This window comes from Mustelus asterias, chromosome 29 (genome assembly GCF_964213995.1).
Source record: "Mustelus asterias chromosome 29, sMusAst1.hap1.1, whole genome shotgun sequence".
NCBI classification, from domain to species: domain Eukaryota; kingdom Metazoa; phylum Chordata; class Chondrichthyes; order Carcharhiniformes; family Triakidae; genus Mustelus; species Mustelus asterias.
Window position 1 is genome coordinate 20,329,013 of NC_135829.1, and position 14,025 is coordinate 20,343,037.

Here is a 14,025-nt window from a genome sequence, read left to right on the forward strand (position 1 = left end):
TGTTTTACACGTATGGTTATTACTCATTAAGTGGACTGTTAAATATAGCATCTGTACAATCCCAAAATCAGGGAAGTGCACACAACACTCACCTTTAATCCCTGCCAGGGGAGACTGCCTCGTAGAAAATACATAAACATGTGCCCCAAGGCCTCCAAGTCATCTCTGCGGCTTTGCTCTAGGGAAAGACAAGAATGCATTCAGCTGATGAGTCGGCACATTCTGACAAGGAGGAATTACTGTGGAAACATAAACACTCGATTAGGCACCTTCAGCCACTCAACATCAGACTTGTAAATTTTAATTCACGGCTAAGAAAGAAATGTTTTTATCCCGAGTACGCGCAGAATCTAAAAGCCTGAAAATAATAGTGTGCAGACACCATCAGATTTCTGTATTCAATGAATTATAAGCGCAGTTTTTATCTTACTCTAAGTTCATAAAATGTACTCAATTATAACACTGCCGTTTTTTGGCTATCGTACACTTTATTCCCAAATTAGCACAGTAGTCGATGGGAGAAAAATAATTTTAGGCGCTCCCCATCCACATGCCCTCATTATCGTATCTATAATTCTAGAAGGATCTCCACTCACCGTCAGGGTACATCAATAATTGCAGACGATTCTTGCCCCTTAACCTCCCAAGTATCACTAAATGCAGGGCATCCTAGAATGTATAATAATGAGTAGGGGAATCCCCTACACAGAACTGTTTTAAAAAAGACACTAAAATAGATGTCAGTGCTCAGAAGGTCACTCATCTGGAAGAGGGGGGACTTCCCCAAAGGAAATTCTCTAACACTCTGGATTCTAGATTATCTGCAAGACCAGGTGGTGACAAGTCAAGCCCTATCTTAAATACACTGGAGTGCAGGAAATTTACCAGGCTCAAGCCAAGGAAGGCTGCGTTCTGCAATTCCTGGCCTGTTTATAATCAGGCAATAGTCGACATCCCTTAAAAAAAGACACCTCAGTACTTCATCAATCTGTTTCCCAAGGAGTTTTCTGTCATTAAAAGTTTTCCAAGTTCTAGATTGCCCAGATTTTTAAAAAGAAAATGGATGACTATTCACCTTTCCTGAAAAGTCCAGGAAACACCAAAATGTAAATGGAGTCGAGTACAGGTCCAACAGAAATGTGCACCCTAACCAGAACGACGATAAAGATTAGTATCAGAGGTGGCGGGGTTGATTCAGAAGATGGAAGCTAATATAAAAGCAAATTACTGCAGATGCTGGAATCTGGAACAAAAACAGAAACTGCTGGAAAATCTCAGCAGGTCTGACAGTGTCTGTGGAGATGAACAGAGCCAACGTTTTAAGTCTGGATGACTCTGTGATGAGCGGCATGGTGGCACAGTGGTTAGCACTGCTGCCTCAGAGCGCCATGAACCCGGGTTCGTTTCCAGCCTTGGGTCACTCTGTGGGGAGTTAGCGAGGAGAACGTGTCAGCATGGGTTTCTTCAGGGTGCTCCGGTTTCCTCCCACACTTCGAAGTAATGCAGGTTTGGCAGATTGGCCATGCAAAATTGTTCCTTAGTGTCAAGGGGATTAGCAGGGTAAATACATGGGGTTACGGAGATAAGGCCCGAGTAGGATTGTTGACAGTGCAGACTTGATGAGCCAAATGGCCTCCCTCTGCACTGTAAGGATTCTATGCTGTCAGACCTGCTGAGATTTTCCAGAATTTTCTGGTTTTGATCCACTCCAGGGACAGGAGCATGAATTCCAGGCTGACTGGCCAATGCAGTGCTTGCACTGTCAGAGGTGCCGCCTTTCTGGTAAGACATTAAACTGAGACACTTTCTATTCTCACACACATAAAAGATCCCATGACTTAGGGCGGCACGGTAGCACAGTGGTTAGCACTGCTGCTTCACAGCTCCAGGGACCTGGGTTCGATTCCCGGCTTGGGTCACTGTCTGTGTGGAGTTTGCACATTCTCCTCGTGTCTGCGTGGGTTTCCTCCGGGTGCTCCGGTTTCCTCCCACAGTCCAAAGATGTGCGGGTTAGGTTGATTGGCCATGCTAAAATTGCCCTTAGTGTCCTGAGATGTGTAGGTTAGAGGGATTAGTGGGTAAATATGTAGGGATATGGGGGTAGGGCCTGGGTGGGATTGTGGTCGGTGCAGACTCGATGGGCCGAAAGGCCTCTTTCTGTACTGTAGGGTTTCTATGATTTTTCTATGATTTGATTTATGACAGTATACAGGAAAAGCCTGGAATTCTGGTGACTGCACAGCCAGGGAACAGTATGTGTTTACTCTTCGTGGAGTTTGGGTGTGGTGCGGGGAGATGGGGTGGGGGTAGAGAGAAGGAGCGAGGAGAATGTGAGAAATTGCAGTGGATCACCCCGGGGCACCTCTGTCAACTTGGAGCAGCCAATGGCAGCTGCAAACCTATTTCCACCCATGCCAGAGGATGGTGCGCAGTCTTTGCAAAAAGAGGGAAGGGAAGATAAATTCAAAACTGTTTCAGCACGGTGGCACAGTGGTTAGCGTTGTTGCCTCACAGCGCCAAGAACCCAGGTTCAATTCCGGCCTTGGGTGACTGTGTGGAGTTTGCACATTCTCCCCGTGTCTGCGTGGGTTTCCTCCGGGTGCTCCGGTTTCCTCCCACAGCCCAAAGATGTGTGGGTTACGTTGACTGGCCATGCTAAATTGCCCCTTAGTGTGAGGCGGATTAGGAGGGTAAATATGTGAAGTTGTGGGCATGGGGCCTGGATGGGATTGTGGTCGGTGCAGACTCGATGGGCCGAATGGCCTCCTTCTGCACTGTAGGGATTCTATGAAGAAGAGAAGCCCAAAAAAAGGCAACAAATAATGAAAAGTAATCACATTGATTTTTGAAGCAGAACTGAACAACAAAGGTGATTTGCATAAACGACCAAGACACTTCTCATTTGTGGACTAGTTTGGACACTTATGTAACTTGATGCAAATGCATTCAGAATCGCATCACTGACAATCCATTGTCGTGTCTCAGGAACGTGAATGAATGTAAAATCTGAAAGATCTTGAATCACAAATATCTTTCACGACATAATTGAATTAAATAGGTTAGGTGACATGAAGTGTTTTTCACTTTTCCTCAGGCAACGCCCCCCCCCCATTCATCTATAAAACTGTGAGGTGCTTTGGCTCTCAAGCGACCAGGATGAATACAGGCTTTCCCGCGTAGTAGCCCCACCCAAAATACGTTCCAGCTAAGGCGACAGACCTTTTCCCAGGTGCGTGTTGATGGACATGTATCTTGCAGTGCCAGTTAAGCTCTTGTGCTCCCTGTACGGGATGTGCTTTTTGGTATCGGGATCAACATACTCCTTGGCTAAACCAAAGTCTATTATATGGATTACGTGTTCCTTTTTATTGCCTTGCCTTCCAATTAAAAAGTTTTCTGGCTTGACGTCTCTGTAGATTAAGCTCTTTGAGTGGACATACTCCATTCGGTTCAGCTGTGGAAACAAATCAGACATGTTAAGAACAAGGTACCTTTTCCTATCTCCCCCTTCCCCCGTACTGACATAGGAAATCTTCTGCTATGGGGCAACCATTTGACCAACTTTTGCCCAAGAGAGATCTTCCCTTTTCCATACAAATACTGTTAAGTTGAGAACCTACATTTTGGAACAGAAGCCCAGCTGCGTCCTGGATTTGAACCATATTCAACTATTCAAATCTTAACCACAATCAGTTAGTGTGTACTGGTGTAAAACTCTAGTTAAGGTATATTATTAATCCCTGGGAGGTAAAATTGCCACAAGGACAAATACATGAATAGGATGGGAATAGAGGGATATGGTCCCCGGAAGGATAGGAGGTTTTAGTTCAGAAGGCTTGGAGGGCCGAAGGACCTGTTCCTGTGCTGTAATTTTCTTTGTTCTGTTTGTTCTACCTAAGCATCAGAGTGTTTGAACATTAATCAAGAGGAGGATAAAGGAAGCATTTAAACTGCCACAGTTTCTAGTTACCACAAACTTAATAACCATTTGAACATGAATTGTTCCTTTATTTTGTACACTCCAATTTACAATTCTCACCAGAAAGCACCAAATGTGAGAATTACTGCTTCCCATTATTGAACAAATCAATTCAATCCGATAATAGAAACATAAGAACATAAGAAATAGGAGCAGGAGTAGGCCATCTAGCCCCTCGAGCCTGCCCCGCCATTCAATAAGATCATGGCTGATCTGACGTGGATCAGTACCACTTACCCGCCTGATCCCCATAACCCTTAATTCCCTTACCGATCAGGAATCCATCCATCCGCGCTTTAAACATATTCAGCGAGGTAGCCTCCACCACCTCAGTGGGCAGAGAATTCCAGAGATTCACCACCCTCTGGGAGAAGAAGTTCCTCCTCAACTCTGTCTTAAACCGACCCCCCTTTATTTTGAGGCTGTGTCCTCTAGTTTTAACTTCCTTACTAAGTGGAAAGAATCTCTCCGCCTCCACCCTATCCAGCCCCCGCATTATCTTATAAGTCTCCATAAGATCCCCCCTCATCCTTCTAAACTCCAACAAGTACAAACCCAATCTCCTCAGCCTCTCCTCATAACCCAAACCCCTCATCTCAGGTATCAACCTGGTGAACCTTCTCTGCACTCCCTCCAATGCCAATATATCCTTCCTCATATAAGGGGACCAATACTGCACACAGTATTCCAGCTGCGGCCTCACCAATGCCCTGTACAGGTGCATCAAGACATCCCTGCTTTTATATTCTATCCCCTTCGCAATATAGGCCAACATCCCATTTGCCTTCTTGATCACCTGTTGTACCTGCAGACTGGGCTTTTGCGTCTCATGCACAAGGACCCCCAGGTCCCTTTGCACGGTAGCATGTTTTAATTTGTTTCCATTGAGATAGTAATCCCATTTGTTATTATTTCCTCCAAAGTGTATAACCTCGCATTTCTCAACGTTATACTCCATTTGCCATATCCTCGCCCACTCACTCAGCCTGTCCAAATCTCTCTGCAGATCTTCTCCGTCCTCCACACGATTCACTTTTCCACTTATCTTTGTGTCGTCTGCAAACTTCGTTACCCTACACTCCGTCCCCTCCTCCAGATCATCTATATAAATGGTAAATAGTTGCGGCCCGAGTACCGATCCCTGCGGCACGCCACTAGTTACCTTCCTCCAACCGGAAAAACACCCATTTATTCCGACTCTTTGCTTCCTGTCGGATAGCCAGTCCCCAATCCACTTTAACACACTACCCCCAACTCCGTGTGCCCTAATCTTCTTCAGTAGCCTTTTATGGGGCACCTTATCAAACGCCTTTTGGAAATCCAAAAACACCGCATCCACCGGTTCTCCTCCATCAACCGCCCTAGTCACATCTTCATAAAAATCCAACATGTTCGTCAAGCACGACTTTCCCCTCATGAATCCATGCTGCGTCTGATTGATCGAACCATTTCTATCCAGATGCCCTGCTATCTCCTCTTTAATAATGGATTCCAGCATTTTCCCTACTACAGACGTTAAGCTGACCGGCCTATAGTTACCCGCCTTTTGTCTCCTTCCTTTTTTAAACAGCGGCGTAACATTAGCCGTTTTCCAATCAACCGGCACTACCCCAGAATGCAACGAGTTTTGATAAATAATCACTAACGCATCCACTATTACCTCTGACATTTCTTTCAATACCCTGGGATGCATTCCATCCGGACCCGGGGACTTATCCACCTTCAGTCCCATTAGTCTACCCAGCACTGCCTCTCTGGTAACATTAATTGTATTAAGTATTTCTCCCGCTGCCAACCCTCTATCGTTAATATTTGGCAAACTATTTGTGTCCTCCACCGTGAAGACCGACACAAAAAACTTATTTAAAGACTCAGCCATATCCTCATTTCCCACTATTAACTCCCCCCTCTCGTCCTCCAAGGGTCCAACATTCACTCTAGCCACTCTATTCCTTTTTATATATTTATAAAAACTTTTACTATCATTTTTTATATTAATTGCTAGCCTAGCTTCATAGTCTATCCTTCCTTTCTTTATCGCTTTCTTAGTCTCTCTTTGTTGTTTCTTAAATTTTTCCCAATCACTTGTTTCTCCACTATTTTTGGCCACTCTGTACGCAGCTGTTTTTATTTTAATACTCTCCTTTATTTCCTTCGTTATCCACGGCTGGTTCTCCCTTTTCTTACAATCCTTGTTTTTTGCTGGAATATATTTTTGCTGAGAACTGAAAAGGATCTCCTTAAAAATCCTCCACTGTTCCTCAGCTATCCTACCTGCCAGCCTGCTCTCCCAGTCTACCTTAGCCAATTCATCCCTCATCCTATCATATTTCCCTCTGTTCAAACAGAGGACACTGGTTTGGGACCAAACTTTCTCCTCTTCCATCTAAACATAGAGCACAAAAGGTGGCCATTCGGCCCATCAAGCCTGGGCTGGCACTCTGAAGGAGCCATCCACTTGAACCCACATTCAAAGTTTTCTTTCACCAATATTTGTCTGCTTCCCTTTTTAAAAGATATTTTGGATTCTGCTTCTGTCGCTGCTGTTGGTAGGGAGCACACTGGATCCAATAAATGTTAGTTTAACCACAAGATTGAGGGACTTTATAAAAATTCCCCACAGCGAAGTGAAAATGGCGAACATCTCACCTTGTCCACCAACTCGGCTGCACTCAGCTTTATCCAATAAAGTCACTTACAGGTGCAGGTATACCGACATAGGTGTCAACCATGGCTCTCTCACCACTGAGACAGAATGCTGTGGATTCTAATCCCAGTAACCTGAGCACAAACTCTAGGTTGATACTGCAGTGCAGGGCTGAGGGAGTGTTGCACTGTCAGAGATGATGGCTGTAATCTTATAACCGTTCACGCCAGGGTGGGATTTTCCCATCCCGCTGCAGCGGAGATTTGGCTGGCCGTCAAATTCTCCAACCTTGTTGCAGCAGGAGCGTGGTGTGAACGGGCGGTAAGATCGCACCCATTGTCTTTTGGCTAAGACGTTTGCTGCCTCTCTCAAAAGCAGAAGATCCCCTGGCTATATTTCAGAGTGTCCTGCCAATATTTATCCCTCAACCAACATCTGATCATTATCATATTGCTGTTCGCCATTTGGTTGCCATGTTTCATGCATTATAACTGCGACTTTACTTGGTAAATTCTTCACTGGCTGCAAGGCATTTCCAGATGTCCTGGGTGAAAGTTCTTCCTTTCAGAAGGAGAAAGGGGGTCAGTAACTATCCAGAGCAGTTTCAATGTAAGGCACCCTTTCACAACACATCAGGAATTAGTTTCTGCGCACTATATTTGCTCTGGCTGCGTTACCAGAGCAGACAGTCCTGCTACCTACAGCCTGGCAGTGGAAGGATAACCACACCAAATGGCAATTTACAAGCAGGATATTTACCCCAAAGTTGCATTGCAAATCATATGCAGAAAGTCTGGACAAAGATCCTTTCCCAATAAGAGGAATTGCTGCTTGGGCGGTAGTGAAAAGTTAACTGATCTCTGGTCACACATTCTCAACTTTTATATGTGAACCCAAGGTTTTATGGATTCCCACCTTCGTGACTGAGGAAGAGGGATGGGGAGATGATGATCTACGGGATGCTTACCTATCCTGGGTTAACACTCATGGAAAGAAATAGCAGTGTCTGAACACACAGTGATCAACGACAAACCTCAAGAAATCCAGTTAAATAAAGTCAAGGCAATCCATCAATGCGCATGCCAAAGTTGACAAGTCAGTCAGTCCTGGTAAGCTGCTCATTCCTTCCCATCTCCTGATGAATTAAGATGAACCCTGGTGTCAGCCTTGCTTCAGTGGCAACACACTTGCCTCTCAAATGGCTCTGGGTTCAAGCCCCACTCCAGTGATCCGAGTACATAACTAGCACCTCTGTGCAGGGCTGAGTGAATGCTGCACAGTCAGAAGTGAGATCAAATGGCGAGACGTTAGACCCTACCTTCCCTTTAGGGTGATGTAAAGATCCTACAGTGAGAAGTCTCACAACACCAGGTTAAAATCCAACAGGTTTATTTGGAATCACGAGCTTTCGGAACGCTGTTCCTTGATCATGCGAGTGATCCTACAGCACTGTTCGGGAAATAGCTGCCATGTTATAGAAGTGCGCTTTGATATGTGGTAATGGTTGTAAGCTGCTTTGGAAATGTTCTGGGGTGATAAAACAGCACTACGTAAACGCAATTCTTTTTCTATCCATTCTTTCATGGGATGTGGGCATCTCTGGCAAGGCCAGCATTTATTACACATCCCTAATTGCCCTCGAGATGGTGATATGAGCTGCCTCCTTGAACCGCTGCAGTCCATCTGGTGTAGTTACATCCACAGTGCTGTTAGGGAGGGAGTTCCAAGATTTTTAAGGCACTGTGCTAATCCCGGGACCTCTGCCACCTAGAAGGACGAGGGCAGCAGATACATGAGAACGTCACCACCGACAATTTCCTTTCCAAATCACTCACCATCCTGGCATGGGGAATATATCAGCTATTCCTTCACTGTCTTTGGGTCAAAATCCTGGAGCTCCCTCCCTAACATCAATGTGGGTGTACCGACACCACATGGACTGGAGCGGTTCAAGGCAGCAGCTCACCACCCCCTTCTCAAGGGGTAATTAGGGACGGGAAACAAGTGCTGGCCTTTTCAACAACACATCATACGAAACAACAAGAAATAGCGTTTAGGCAATGACTGCATTCAAATCAGTTCAGCAGGGTGCTGCCTATTCAATGAAAGTAACGCAGTACTTCGCAAACTCTGCAGCTGGATGACACTGTTGGTGCTCAGTGTATTTTCAATTCACGAATAGCACTCTTCAATGTGTGGGAGAGTCTGATAACACCGGTGGTGTTAATAGCCCTGAATGTTAACAGGGCTGCCACGATCTTGGGATCCCAGATAAATCTGTGGTCGACAATTAGCAGTACTCGTCTGGTTATTCAGGGTTGTTGATTTTTCTTAAATTATTTGTTTGTCATCGCTTCTCGGTCTTTTGGCTGGGATCGGGTGTAGTGTGGAGAGGATGCTGCACTTGGTTGAGGTCATTGGGTTGCATTGGGGCTTCATATGTTTCATATGAAGCAATTTTTAAAAGCGGCATCTCGGCCTTTTGGCTAAGATGCAAATGAGCCCAAGTCTTGGAGGAGGAACCTCCCCCTTCTCCAATCAGCTTGGCTCATGTAGATCGGGCCCAGGACGGGGTGGTTTGGTCGCTTGCCCTGTCTTGTCAGCCTGGATCTGAAATGTCTCAACTTGTTGAGACTCTGAATTGGATTTGATTTGATTGAATTGGAAAAGTATTAAAAAAAAATTTGTTTGTCAGACGTCAGCACTGCTAGCAAAGGGCAGTATTAGTTCCCCATCCCTTATTGCCCTCAAGAATATGGTGGCCAACTGTATCCTTAGACCACTACAGTCTGTGCAATGTAGGTATATCCACAGTGCTATCAGGAAGAGCGTTTCAGGATTTTGACCCAGCAATATTGAAGGAATGGTGATATAGCTCCAACTCAGGGTGGTGTGAGACTTAGGGGGGAAAGCTTGGAAGAGGTGATGTTCTCATGCATCTGCGGCAGGTGGCCTTCCAGGTGGTAGAGATCAGGGATTTGGAAGATGCTGTTGAAGTGGCCCTGCTGAATTGCTGCAAGGCATCTTGTAGCACAGTGGTTAGCACTGCTGCCTCACAGCGCCAGGGACCCGGGTTCGATTCCCCGGCTTGGGTCACTGTCTGTGTGGAGTTTGCACTTTTTCCCCATGTCTGCGTGGGTTTCCTCCGGGTGCTCCGGTTTCCTCCCACAGTCCAAAAGATGTGGAGGTGTGTACTGGCTCCCTCAGTGTACCTGAACAGGCGCCGGTGTGTGGCGACTAGGGGATTTTCACAGTAACTTCACTGCAGTGTTAATATAGGCCTACTTGTGGCATGAATAAACAAACTTTTAAAGACATGACCTTCTGGATGATCGAGGTCAAGGGTTTGCCGTTGAAGTAGTCCTGCTGAGGTGCTGCAGAGAACCTTGTACATGAAACATACAACTAGCACTATGCGGCGGTGGTGGTGGGAGTGAATGTTGAAGGGGTGCCGTTCAGGCAGGCAGCTTTGTACTGGATGGTGTTGAGTTTTTAATTCTCCCTTTCCCTCTCCAGAATGCCGAAACAGATGTTCCAAGCGCTCTCCGTCTTGACTTCAGATTTATAGCATCGGCATTATTTTGTTGTTGTATTATTGATGGGCACAATTAGCTTTCAGGCAGAGCCTTCACAAAACAAATCTCACAGCATTGAGAATTTGCAAGTACATCCATCCATGCAACTGCACTTGAAATGGATACCAAGGAAGGATTTGCACAAACACTTAATTAAATGGTTCTGAACTGGAACAAACTAATCATTGTGCTGTCAGGGACATCAGCTCAGATTATCCCACTGTATTTCAATTTGCTAAATTTTCATTGCCATCTAAATGCAGGGAAGAAATTCATCTGCTAGCTGCAGAAGATATTGCTCGAAATAAATTCAAGCATCGGGTTCAAAGGCAAGCTGTAAAGAAAAAGGAACATCAGAACAAACAGATCAATATTCAAAGGCTGCAAGATGCAAGTTAATAAGAGTCATTTCTGAAGCACACACCGAGGCTTTTGGCTGTGTTCTCCAGTACAGTTTTTTTTCCCCAATAAGAGCGTACAGTTCAAAACAAAAGAACCATCTTCTTGGTGAAAATGCTCTCAAGTATTTAATATTTAAGTAAATATCAAGTAACTGTAGCTTTCTCCCTCCCTTCGGAGCAGGAGGAGCTGAAAGGATATTATTAAATCAGAAAGAGTGCAGAAAAGATTTACTAGGATGCTACCGGGACTTGAGGGTTTGAGTTATAAGGAGAGGTTGGATAGACTGGGACTTTTTTCTCTGGAGAGTAGGAGGCTGAGGGGTGACCTTATAGAGGTCTATAAAATAATGGGGGGCACAGATCAGCTAGATAGTCAACATCTTATCTCAAAGATAGGGGGATCTAAAACTAGAGGGCATAGGATTAAGGTGAGAGGGGAGAGATACAAAAGGGTCCAGAGGGGCAATGCTTTCACACAGAGGGTGGGGAGTGTCTGGAAGAAGCTGCCAGAGTAGTAGAGGAAGGTACAATTAGGGTTAGGTTTATAGTTACATGGGTAAGATGGGTATTGAGGGATATGGGCCAAATGCAGGCAATTGGGATTAGCCTTGTGATTAAACAAAAAAGAAAGCGACATGGACAAGTTGGGCGAAGGGCCTGTTTCCATGCTGTAAACCTCTATGGACTCTAGGAGCCAATTAGGTCCTTCAGCCATGATCTCGTTGAACGGCGGAACAATCCACATATCTACCCTCTCAGGCCAACAAGAAAATAAGGCCTCACAATGGCACAGTGGTTAGCACTGCAGCCTCACAGCACCAGGGTCCCGGGTTCAATTCCAGCCTTAGTCAACTGTCTAATGTAGAGTTTGCCTGTTCTCCCATGTCTGCGTGGATTTCCTCTGGGTGTTCTGGTTTCCTCTCACTCTCCAAAGATGTGTGATTAGGTGGATTGGCTATGCTAAATTGCCCCCTAGTGACGCAGGATATGTAGGTTAGGGGGATTAGTGGGGTAAATAGATAAGTAAGATGCTCTGTTGTAGAGTTGGTGCAGGCTTGATGGCCTGAATGGCTTCCTTCTGCACTGTAGGGATTCTATGATTCTAATTTATATTTTCATAACTGCACGGTGTCTCAAAGTATTTTACAGCCAAAGGAAAACGTTTCAGTGCTGTCACTCTCGTACTGTCGTAAACATGGCCGCCAACTTGAACAAAGCAAATGCCCACAAACACTAACGGACAGATAATCTGTTTTTGCGATGTTGATTCAGGGATAGATGTTGGCTAGGACACTGGGGATAACTCTGCCTTCAAAATAGAGCTAGGAGATCCACCAAGAGCAGGCAGATGGGGTCTCAGCTTAATGTCTCATTCAAATGACAGCGCATCCAACAGTCCAGCGCTCCCTCTGCTCCGCGCTAGACTGCCAAGCTTGGTTTTTATACTCAAGGTAGGCGACAGGAACATAAACCAATGATTCAGAGGCGAGTGCGTTCCCAATTGAGCCATCGCTGACACGAGAGTCAAACTGCAGCAACATGTCAAGCCAGCTCACTCGAAATATTATTTTAGAGGAGTGCTTAACCTGCTAATGTTGTCAGTTTGAGGACCTAAGAATTCTTCTTGCAAATACCAATTGACAGGTTGCCCAATCTGGCAACTGCCAAATTTGGTTTGGGGTCCTCTTCAAACTTCCACCTCAGCCTTTTTTCCTTCAAACAATGAAATTACCCATAAGTAGATTTGGACGGTAGGAGGTTAATTGTTTCCTGGAGTATAGTGCAAGAGAAGAGGCTGCCAACTTGCCTGGTGAAAGCTGGTTCGCTGAATTCTGTCAAGCGAGCACTGAACCTGTTTCTGGCCGAGGGGAACATTACAAGCAAGTGGTGCCTTGCAACTCCACTCAAGGCTCAGTGGCAGAGTGGTTAGCACTGCTGCCTCACAGCGCCAGGGACCTGGGTTCGAATCCCGGCTTGGGTCACTGTCTGCGTGGAGTCTGCACATTCTCTCCATGTCTGCGTGGGTTTCCTCCGGGTGCTCCAGTTTCCTCCCACAGTCCAAAGATGTACGGGTTAGGTTGATTGGACATGCTAAATTGGCCCTAGTGTTAGGGGGATTAGCAGGGTAAATGTGTGGGGTTACGGGAATAGGGCCTGGGTGGGGTTGTGGTCGGTACAGACTTGATGGGCTGAATGGCCTCCTTCAGTACTGTGGCGATTCTATGATTCTACGAAGTTCCCCTTCAAGCCACACCTCATCCTGTTGTTTCTTCAGCGTCATTGGATCAAAATCTTGGCACTCCCTTCCGAACAGCATTCTGCGTGTTCCTGCGGAACATGGACTGCAGCGGTTCAAGACAGCCCCCTTCTCACCGGGATGGGCCACAAAGGCTGGCCTAGCCGACAATGCCCACATCCAAAGAACAAAAGAAAAATCAAAGCCAGGGTTGTTTCCCAGACTAGTTTCAATTGCCCAAGGGGCTGGAGAGAACTCTTCCCGATTTTCTTTCTCTCAATTGCCGTGAGTTATTTAATCGAGTCGCTCACATCTTCCCGGGAAATTATATGGATCGAGGTGGGACATGGAGTCCCTGTATCGGCAATGCCACTATCGAACAGGTGAACTGGACAAGTGGGCCTCTTCCTGTACGGTAAATGACAGACTTTCGGACTCAATGGATGAAAACACAAGGACACTGTCCTCGGAGGCCACCTCCAGGCCGATTAAAAAACTCTGACTGACTGACTTCTAACCCGATTTTAATGTCAGTCAGGCAGGGCTGACAGTGACTGCTGAGCTATTAATCACTGCTCCACCCAGTGAAAACAAGCTCCAACACCGTCGGAAAGTTGTGGAACTCAATATAAAAAACAAAATAATTTGACAAAGTGAAAAGCCTTGCATGTGAGGGAGTGCCGCACTGTCAGAGGGTCAGTGCTGAGGGAATGCAGCACTGTCAGAGGGGCAGTACTGAGGGAGTGCAGCTCTGTCAGAGGGGCAGTATTGAGGGAGTGCTGCTCTGTCAGAGGGGCAGTACGGAGGGAATGCTGCACTGTCAGAGGGGCAGTATTGAGGGAGTGCTGCTCTGTCAGAGGGGCAGTACTGAGGGAGTGCTGCTCTGTCAGAGGGTCAGTACTGAGGGAGTGCCGCTCTGTCAGAGGGTCAGTACTGAGGGAGTGCCGCACTGTCAGAGGGGCAGTACTGAAGGAGTGCTGCACTGTCAGTGGGTCAGTACTGAGGCAGTGCTGCACTTGAGGGTCAGTATTGAGGGAGTGCTGCACTATTAGAGGGTCCGTACTGAGGGAATGCTGCTCTGTCAGAGGGTCCGTACTGAGGGAGTGCCGATGCTTAGAGGGTCAGTGCCGAGGGAGTGCCGCACTGTCAGAGGGTCAGTGCCGAGGGAGTGCCGCACTGTCAGAGGG

At 46.3% G+C, this 14,025-nt stretch overlaps 1 protein-coding gene across 4 annotated transcripts in view; it reads right to left on the reverse strand.

Annotated features, from left to right (window-relative positions):
* LOC144480582 (casein kinase I-like) overlaps positions 1 to 14,025 on the reverse strand; it is a 214,758-nt gene that overhangs the window by 71,654 nt on the left and 129,079 nt on the right. For all 4 annotated transcript variants that reach the window (XM_078200198.1, XM_078200197.1, XM_078200196.1 and 1 more), the window contains exons 7-8: positions 3,220 to 3,454; positions 93 to 178 (exon numbers count right to left, since the gene is read on the reverse strand). In XM_078200198.1, the coding sequence (XP_078056324.1) occupies positions 93 to 178; positions 3,220 to 3,454 (321 nt within the window). The remainder of the gene's footprint in view (positions 1 to 92; positions 179 to 3,219; positions 3,455 to 14,025) is intronic.